Source organism: Artemia sp. Qi Xiang Cuo, chromosome 5 (assembly GCF_049724085.1).
Source record: "Artemia sp. Qi Xiang Cuo chromosome 5, ASM4972408v1, whole genome shotgun sequence".
NCBI classification, from domain to species: Eukaryota; Metazoa; Arthropoda; class Branchiopoda; order Anostraca; family Artemiidae; genus Artemia; species Artemia sp. Qi Xiang Cuo.
In genome coordinates, this window is record NC_142798.1 from 48,831,324 (window position 1) to 48,841,961 (window position 10,638).

Here is a 10,638-nt window from a genome sequence, read left to right on the forward strand (position 1 = left end):
TGAGCAAAATGAATGAACTTTTAGAGGATTTGAGAGTTCAGGGTGCTAGAATAGGTTTGAAAACTAGTGTTAAGAAGACCAAGTCACTAAGGCTAGGAATAAGTAAAGATGAAAAAGTGACGTTGGGTAACGAAAAGATTGATCAGGTGAACAGCTTTACTTATCTTGGTAGTATTATTAGTAAAGACGGTGGGAGCAGTGAAGATGTTAAAAGTAGAATAGCCAAGGCTCAAGACAAGGTTTATGAAAAAAGGGAATCTTCAAAAGTTTGTGGAGGAGGTTAGTGTTATCGATTGAACCCCTGTGTTTTCTGAAGAAGAATCCCCAACGAGAACACTTGATAATCTAATGTCTGTTATTCTGCCCATTTATGATAGTGCGTGTCCTACTAAGGCAATGAAAGTGAAGAAACAGGAACCCCGTAAGCCATGGATAACGATTGAAATACTGGAAGAAAGAAAGCTAAGGATTGAGCTTTCTTGGTGTTTTTTTTTCACAATTAAAAAAAGTTTATAAGAATAGGAAGATAAGTCTGCAAACCAAGATTAGAATATTAGAAGCTGCAGAGATGACAGTGGTCAAATATGGCTCTGACGCATTGGCACTCCGAAAAGCGGATGAAGATTTGCTAGATGTTTTCCAGAGAAATTGCCTACGGATTGTTCAGGGTACCCGACTGACTGACCGTATTTCAAACAGTAGGCTGTACGAAAAGTGTGGTTCGACCCCGCTTTCTAGGGCTATAATAAAAGAAAGGTTGAGATGGCTAGGGCACGTTGTGCGGATGAAGGATGACATACTACCGAAGATTGTCCTTTTTGGCCAACCGTCTATGGCTAAACAGAAAGCAGGTCGTCCTCATCTGGCGTGGGAGGACGTCATAAAGAAATATTTAAAGGAAATTGGAATTTCCTGAGAGGGTGTAAAAAGGAAGGCTTTGAACAGATTGGGATGGAGAAGAAGCGTGCGTCGCTGTGTTGGCCTCAGGCGGCTTGGTGCTGCGGTGAGTTGTCAGTAGTAGTAGTAGTCCCTACCATATTTTTCAATTCGAACACCAAAGGTCAGCCCGCTAGACAAGGTAAACTTGAACTGGAGCCAAAAGAGCATCAATAATAACAATAATTAACAAAAAAAGAAAAGTGAAGGCCATTTTAAACTTAAGCTCAGCAGATACAAATACCTGTTAAAATTCAAACTCAAAACGACCAGAAATTACTATTAAAGAATAAATGAAACCCAAAAAAAAAAGAGATTAAATAAACAATCACAGCAAAAAACATACAACAATTAATAATATAAATGAATAAATATATATTAAGGCGAGTGATGCTTAGATTGAATATGAAAATCAAGCTTCAAACAATCATAGAAAAAAACATACAACAAGTAATACTATAAATGAATAAATAGATCTTAAAGCGAGTAATGCCTAGATTGAATATAAAAATCAAGCTTAAAACCTCCTTCTCTCACTGTAAAAGTCTAAAACCTACTGCGTCATTGGCGCTTTACTGAAAACCAATTTTATGACAAATATTCTCTTTTGTACTTAATATTGAAAATAAACTTTAAAATTATAGTAACATTTTAAACTGATGAGCTTTCAGCAATTAATATAATTATACATCAAATATTCAGTTTAATTTATTAGCTCTTTTCAAGTTGTTCAAGACGAATATAATTTCACTACAAACAAGTGTTTGGATACTGCCTCCTTTCCTAACTGTAAATAAAAACCAAAAGCCTACTGCGTCATTGGTCCTTAACTGAAAAAGAATTATATTACAAATATTTTCTTTTCCAGTTATTAGAGCATTGAAAATAAAAATCAAATTATAGTGAAATAAGTTCTTGAACTGATGGATCTTTCAACAATTAATATCATTATACATCAAATATTCAGTTTGATGTTGTTTATACTTTCCAAGACTGTTCAAGACGCATATAGTTTTCAGTAAAGCGCCAATGACGCTGCAGGTTTTAGACTTTTACAGTGAGAGAAGGAGGTGATACCCAAATTCTTGTTTGTGGTGATTTTTCTTCGTTTCAAGCTTCATTTGCACATTCAATTTAAGTTTCATTCGATATAAGATTTATTTATTAATTTACATTTAAATCTATTGTATGATTATTTGCCTAGTTTATTTGTCCCAATTCTGTTCGTCTTAAGTTTTATTAATAATTCAATATGAAAATTTTTTTTTTCTTTGTAAGATGGATTTTCATCTGCAGTCAAATAATTACTTGGTTTAAAATCTATCAATTCATTTATATTATTAATTGTTGTATATTTTTGCTGTGATTATTTATTCAATTTCTGTTCGTTTTGGGTTTCATTTATTCTTTAATAGTAATCTCTGGTCGTTTTGAGTTTGAATTTTAACAGGTATTTGTATCTGCTGAGCTTAAGTTTACAATGACCTTTATTTTTCTTTGGAAAACTTACTTTTCCGGAAGTTTTTTTTTAATTAATTTTTTTCGTTTTTGATTGCAAAAAGCTTTTAAAAACCCCCTATTTCAAAATAAAACTTAAAAAAAAAATCAAATTTTCATCAAAGTATCAAAACTGGTATCAAAGTAACAATATCAAAGTGCAAAAATGGGTTTGTGTCAACCTCGGAGCTTTTATTATCTGATGTTTGAACTATTTTTAACAAAATGGCTATATCAAAATTTTTATCAGATGGGTTTGGCGAAAAAGGGCATGGCGGGGGGGGGGCTAATTAAACTTCGGTCTGTTTTGACTCTTTAAAAGTGAACTAGAACTTTCTTTTTTCAAACAAATGAGCCCTTTCTGAAGTTTATACGAGCATCCCTTCTATAAGAACCATATGTATCCCCAGGGTATAAGTTACAACGCCTGTCCCTGGGAACTGAGGGGATGTGTGGACCCCGGAGTTTTAATATCTGACGGCCGAAGTATTTTCAATAAAATTTCACCTCAAATTTTTATCGGATGGGTTTATCCATCCGATAAACCCAAAGGCGTGGAAGGCGGGGGGGGGGGGCTAGTTGCCCTCCGATATTTTTTCACTCTAAGAAAATGAACTGCAACTTTTAATTTCTTTAAGTATCCCTTTCATAAGTACCACAAACGGTCCCAGGGCACAGCTTACAATGCCTGCCACCCGGGCCCGGGAGGGGGGGGGGTGTCGACACCGGAGTTTTAGTTATCTGACCTTAGAACTATTTTTAAGAAAATGGCTCGATGGGTTTGAGGAAAATAGGGCGGGGAGAGGGGGGCTAGTTCCCTTCCGATCTCTTTTGACTCTTAAAAAGTGAACGAGAACTTTCAATTTCCAATCATACGAACGCTCTCCGAAGCTTAGACGAGCATACCTTCCGTAAGAACCATATATGTCCCAGAGCAATACTTACAACGCCTGCCCCGGGCCCTGGGGGGGGGGTGTCGACACAGGAGTTTTTCTTATCTGACCTTTGAACTATTTTTAACGAAATGGCCAAACGTAAAGGAGTTTTTGTTATATGATCTTTGAATTATTTTTAACAAAATGGCTACCTCAAATTGTTACCAGATGTATTTGGGGAAAAAGGGATGAGGGGGGGGGGGCGAGTTGCCCTCCGATCACTTTTGACCCTTAAAAAGGACACCAGAACTCTCAATTTTCAATCGAATGAGGCCCCTTTGAAGTTTATACGACGACCCCTTCTATATGAAGTGCCTCTGGGAAAAATAAATAAATGGAGTGTTGGGGGAGGCTAGCTGCCCTCCAATCACTTTTGACACTTAAAAAGTGAATTACAACTTTCAATGAGCCCTCTATGAAGTTTATACGAACATCCCTTCCATAACCACATATGCCCCCAGAGAATAACTTAAAACACCTACCCCTGGCCCCTGGGGGCTGTGTCGACACCGGAGGTTTTGTTATCTGAACTTTGAACTATTTTTAACAAAATGTTTATCTCAAAAATTTTAATTGATGCATTTACGGCGTGGAGGGGGGGGGGGCTAGTTGCCCTCCGATCTCTTTTGACTCTTAAAAAGTGAACAAGAACTTTCAATTTCCAATCAAATGAGCCCTCTCCAAAGTTTATACGAGCATCCCTTCCACAAGAACTATATACGCCCCTAGAGCATTACTCATAATGCCTGCCTACGGGCCCTGGGGGGTTGCGTCGACACAGAAACTTTTCTTATCTGACCTTTGAACTATTTTTAATCAAATGGCTATTATAAAAACACAATCGGATGGGTTTGGGGAAATAAGGGTGTGTGTGTGGTGGAGGGGGCTAGTTGCCCTCGGATATCTTTCGACTCTTGAAAATTGAATTAGAACTTTCAATTCCAATCCAATGAGCCCTCTCTGAAGTTTATACGAGAATCCCTTTCATAAGAACCATATACGCCCCCAAAACAACACTTACAACGCCTATCCCCCGGACACTGGGGGTAGTTTTTGTTATCTAATTTTTGTACAATTTCCAAAAATCTGTCTATCTCAAAATTTGTAGCGGATGGGTTTGGGGACAAAAGGGCGTGAGGGGGGGGGGGGGGGCCAGTTGCCCTTAACTCTCTTGACTCTCAAAAAGTGAACTAGAATTTTCAATTTCCAATAATTGATCCCTCTATAAAGGAGCCCTCTTAATGAAGTTTATACGAGCGTCCCTTTCACAAGAACCATACATGCCATTAGGGTATAACTTAGAACGCCTTCTCCTGGGCCCTGGGGGGTTTTCTTAGCCGACCTTTAAACTATTTTTAAAAAAATTTCTATCTCAAAATTTTCATCAGATGGGTTTGGAAAAAGTAGGCGTGGGGGAGGGCTAGCTGCCCTCGGATCTCTTTTGACTATTAAAAGTGAGCTCGAACTTTCAATTTCCAATCAAATGAGCGCTCTCTTAAGTTTATACGAGCATCCCTTTCATAAGAGCCATGTATGCCCCAGGGCATAACTTACAACGTCTGCCCCCGGGCCCTGGGGGGTTGTGATGACACCTGAGTTTTTATTATCTGACCTTTGAGAAATTTTTAACTTAATGGCTATCTCAAAATTTTTATTGGATGCATTTGGGAGAAAGAGGGCGTGGGGGCTAATAGCCCTCCAATCTCTTTTGACTCTAAATAACTGAACTTAGAACTTTCAATTTCAAATCAAATGAACCCTCTCTGAAGTTTTTATGAGCATCACATCAATAAGAACCATATTCCCCCAGGGTGCAACATACGACGCCTGCTCTCGGGCCCTGGGGGAGGGGGCTGTGTCGACCCCGGAGTTTTCGTTATATGGTCTTTGAACTATTTGAAAAAAAGGTTATCTCAAAGTTCTTATCGGATGGGTTTGAGGAAAAAGGGACGTGGGGGAGGCTAGGTGCCCTCCAATCTCTTTTGACTCTTAAAAAGTTAACTAGAACTTTCAATTTCCAATCAAATGAGCCCTCTTTGAAGCTAATACAAGCATCCCTTCCATAAGACCCATATATGCCCCCAGGGCATAACCTACAACGCCTTCCCCCAGGCCCTTGGGGGTTGTGTCGACACCAGAGTTTTTGATATATGATCTTTGAACTATTTTTAACAAAATAGTTATCTCAAAATTTTTATCGGATGCATTTGGGAGAAAATGGTTTGGGGGGGGGGGGAGCTAGTTACCCTCCGATATCTTTTGACACTGAAAAAGTGAACTAGAACTTTCAATTTCCACTCAAATGAGCCCTCTCTGAAGTTTATACAAGCAATCCTTTCACAAGAACCATATATGCCCTTAGAGTATAACTTATAACCCTTGCCCTCAAGACTCTGGGGTGTGTGTCCTGCTCAAACATATAATTTCCAGAATTTTCAACTAAGTTGAACGAAATGGCTATATTAAAATTTCGATTGGATGTGTTTGGGGATATGGTGGGCGTGGAAGGGATGTTAGTTGCCTTCCAATCACTTTCAAATATTAACAAGGGCACTAGCCATTTCAATATCCAATTGAGCAAGCTCCTTTTTAGGTTTCTATAAATACAAAGTCTAAACAAGCAGTACATGCTTATAGACCTGAATTTGGAAACATTCTCTGAGTGCTGTGGGGGGTTGACACCATCTAAGACTTAGATTACAGAACTTTCAGATACGTTTAATAAAATGGCTATCTAAAAGTTTCGATTGGATGTATTTGGGGAAAAGGTGGGCGTGAGAGGGGGGTAAGTTGCCCTCCAATCACTTTCGACTATAAAAAAGGGCACTAGCCCTTTCAATTTCCAATCGAATGAGTCCTTTTTGAAGTTTCTGTGACAAAGCTTTCTATAAAAACCTTATATGCCCCCAGGGTATAACTTACGACCCTTGCCCTGAGGGCTGTGGGGGAGTGTCCTCCTCAAAAAAATAATTTCTATCTGGAAATCAACTACGCTGACCACAATGGCTATCTCAAAATTTTGATTGGATGTGTTTGGGGAACTGGTGGGCGTGGAAGGGGTGTTAGTTGCCTTCCAATCACTTTTGATCCTTAAAAAGAGCACTAGAACTCTCGATTTCCAATCGAAAGAGCCCCTTTGAAGTTTCTACGACAACCCCTTCCATATGAAGTGCCTCCTTTTTGAGTCCTTTTTGAAGTTTTTACGACAACGCTTCCTATAAAAGTTTTACATGCCCCCAGGGGATAAATTGCAACCCGTACGCTTAGGGCTACGGGGGAGTGTCCTCCTCAAAAACATAACTTCTATCTTAAACTCAACTACACTGAACAAAATGGCTATCTAAAAATTTTGATTGGATGTGTTCAAGGAACTGGTGGGTATGGAAGGGGTGTTAGTTGCCTTCCAATCACTTTTGACCCTTAAAAAGGGCACTAGACCTCTCGATTTCCTATCGAATGAGCCCCTTTGAAGTCTCTACGACGACCCCTTCCATATGAAGTGCCTCTGAGAAAAAAATATAATAAATAATAATAAAACATTGGAGCCATATGGCCACACTCACTAGTGTAGTGGGCTTTCTGAACGCTAAGATACACAGTATAGAAGTACTTCCACATATACTCTAGTAAGTCCATGACAGAGCATGGACTCAATTGCTGTTTCACACACCAGTTTTATTGCTATGCAGTTGAACTGTTTCCATCCGCCAGTCGTATGACACTTGATCACGGTGCTTCCTGTTTTTCAAGGTAAATCCTTTCAGTTTCTTAGTATCCACTGTTAGCAGTGCATGAATAGTCTCATTTTTCAACGGCTGAGCGACAACCAAACGAGAAAACTAGTTGAAGTAAAATACATTTTTTATTTCTGATATTTTGGCATATGATCAGCAAGCCATGACACAAAATCAGAAAATATTCTAAGACTAGAGCTTTCGATAGTACCCATGCCTATATAAACTTTGAAGTTACCCATGCTCCGGCTCGCAAGACTCCCCATAACACTACTTCTGTGGCTTGTTTGGATTTTATTGTTTTAGTGGAATTCTAGCTTTTGTGAGAAAACGCGTTCGTCAATACACTGATTACACTTCTAAAGGATCTTCACTAGTCAAATTCCACACGGTTTATCATGATACTGGCATTTTGTTGGAGGCTGCCTAGGAACCTCTTCAATTCCTCCAATTGGCTAAAACAATTCTAGACGATTTTGAGAAATCAGCCTTATCTTCCATATCTCAACTTTTATACGTTTAGAAAGAAAGAAATAAAGGGAAGAGAGAAACAAAAGACATACAGGGAAAGAGAAAGACTTAACAAAAAGACTTAACACGAAGGTTTGCAAAAGGTAGACTTATACTTCGTATACTTCGGTATAGACTAATACACGCAGGAAATAGCTGCTTAATTTTTGTACTTCTGCCGAATGGTGCCACATGGAGCCAAGATTGTGAAAAAATACCAAAAGCTGGTCATTGCGTAACGGATGAAGAAATACGTATCATGAGACTCCTTAGATTATTCTCAATGCGTTTGTTTAGAAACCAGACTGAAATGCCTCTCCTTTTTGCTACAATTAGGGGCTGCGCCACCGTCGCTCACAGAAGAGTGATTTGGTAAGGAGGAAGTGAAACTTGAGACTAGTAAACCAACATTAAATTGCAAATACGTTTCAGATAAAAACATGAGTTAATAAGAGGCCTTTGTGCTCCCCTTGGATGCCACCAAACACCCGGTAAGCTCTTAAAACAAAATATTATAGTTTTAAGCTCTTTATCGAACTCCCAAACTATATTTTCGTACATTACTTATACTATCAAAACGAAAATGAAAAGTGTTCGTCGTATCCCCGAATAAGCTTCAAATTCAAGTGAAAATATTTTTTAACTAGGCAGTTTGTGGTCAAAACTCGTTGTGTAATCTTCGCTTATTAAGAGCACTGGGAAGTGAAGCATTCCAAAGGAAGATCTTAGTCAACTGGTTAACGATTTGTGGCCATGAGTGCTTTTATGGTACCCAGTTTATGCTTCCAAGCCTATCCTCTCTGGAAATAAAACAAAAAGTGCTATTTTTGGAGCCAAATTCGACAAAACGATGGCGTTGTCAAGACAATTTATGCTAAGCATGTAGAGTAGGTTTTAGCTTTCAAATGAACTATTAGACAGCTTTCTATGATGTTTCGGTGTCCTGCTATTGTTGGAGAAATAAAACGAATAAAAAGACACACATCAACGTTCTAAGCTCTTTTTCAAAAATTTCGAAAAATCGTTTTCGTGTCATATTTAAATGGATTTTTCTCATTATGTAGTTTTTAAAACACGTTTTTAGTTTTCACTTACTAAGCAGAGGAGAAGGGGAATATAAAAGACGAGGAGTTGTGGGTTTTGACAATGGAAACTATAATGGTACAATATTTACATTTCCCACCCTTTCAACTCATAAAATAGTGCATGAGATCACGCGAAATTGCCAATAAAAATAAATCAGGATAACTTAGGAGAAAGACAACTTCGCAAATTTTTTTTCAGTGAATCTTTCTTAATTGAACTTATAGTGTCAAGCAACTAAAACAGAAAGAAATAGTATGAAAAATTGCCATTTTTGTAATCAGTTTTTAATTTATGCGTCGAGTTTGTTTAGGAAAGAGCACTAAAAGAAAAATAAGGACGATTAAAAAAAAATTTGCATAGATTAGGATAACTTAGGAGAAAATGAAGCAGACCAAATCCACCATTAGAAGACATGCGACAACAGGCATCACAACGAACCACAAATGAAAACACACAATGAAACACACAAAGAATCACAATGAAAATGATGCACGAAGAAATCTGTAGCTAGAAGACAAGAAACAGCGAGAATCACATTGAATCGCAAACGAAAAGGATGCAATACAAAATCTGCGGTTACAAGACATGCGACAACGAGCATCAATATTTGTGAATATATGTATATATTGTTCCTCAAAAAACTGATCGACAATTTTTTCTGAAAATTGGCACACTAACAGTTTTTGGTTTGAAATGATAATCAAGATTTTGATTATCTTTGGAAAATGCTGTTTGATTATCTTTTGGAAGATTAACTTTAATTTTGGAAAAAAAATTATATGAATGACGTCACATCTGTATGCATTCTTTTCATTCTGTTTGCTTTGTTAGTAGGCTAAACAGCATTGGCGCTGCCAAAGTAAAGAGCGAAATGGACACAACGTATCGTGATCTTAAAATAATAGTGAGATTTTTCTGGGGAAGCAGGGAGGGGGGGGGGGAGACGCCCCGCCCCTGTGTGAATCGTGTTGTTTTACATTGAAATGCCGAAAATATTCTAAGGCTCTAATGAAAATTGTATTTATTCCAAGTCTAAAACAATAACAACTAATTTGAAATGGCTCTTTCCAGAAATACTTGATTTGAGTCATTTAAGATTAAAATCAATGATATTAGCAAGGAGGGAGTAACTGAAAACCAAAATCAGAAGACAGAAGGAAAACACACACAGAACGGAAAGATGCATCTAAGGTGCAGAAATTTCCAACATCCAAATCATTTTAACACTTTTCACGAAATACCTTTTCGTGTTCCACCCCCTTCCTCACCCAAGAAATTGTCTGTTGGAAATTATTTTCACGAAATAAAATCTACTTTAAGGGAAAGATTTGGTCCAACAACCAATGTAATTCAATAAAGTAGGCAAAAGGTCATTTGACCAAACACTTCTTATTTTTACAATAATTCAAATGCCCTCTGTGAGTTTCGACAATCACTAAGTCCACATTAATAAATGCAAAAGAGATTAAAAAAACAACTAATTTTGAACTAATTTTTCTTCCAGAAAGCCTCGACTTAAATCCTGAGGAAATAGAGTACAAGCCTACTGTGCAAGAAGGATGTTGGAATTGACTTGCGACATTAGTTTGAATTTCTGACTTTACATAATTATATTTTTTTTTCAACAATATGAGTCAACAAAGAAAATTGTCTATTTTAAAGAACTAATTGGTTTATTTAAGTAAAATGAAAAGTACCCGACGTTTAGGGAATCTTTAACATAAAGTATGTTAGCTACTGCAGTTGAGCCGAACACTCTTATTAGAAATCCAACATAGTCTGAAAATTAAGGAGATACTTCGAATTTGTAGGAATGTATACATTCAATTACCTATGAACGTTACTAATTGCGGTCAAACTGGATCGATAATTTAAAACGAAAAGGAAAATTAGTTCTCGTGAATTGTAAATACGTTTGAATTGGAGCCCCTGTGAATAAG

The 10,638-nt window shown here is 37.6% G+C and overlaps 1 protein-coding gene across 1 annotated transcript in view; it reads left to right on the forward strand.

The window, feature by feature from the left end:
- LOC148952215 (apolipoprotein D-like) overlaps positions 1–10,362 on the forward strand; it is a 48,703-nt gene extending 38,341 nt beyond the window's left edge. Inside the window, exon 5 of the mRNA XM_089089663.1 lies at positions 10,203–10,362. Coding sequence (XP_088945789.1) covers positions 10,203–10,270 — 68 coding nt within the window. The 3' untranslated portion in view covers positions 10,271–10,362. The remainder of the gene's footprint in view (positions 1–10,202) is intronic.
- The last annotated feature ends 276 nt before the right edge of the window (positions 10,363–10,638 follow it).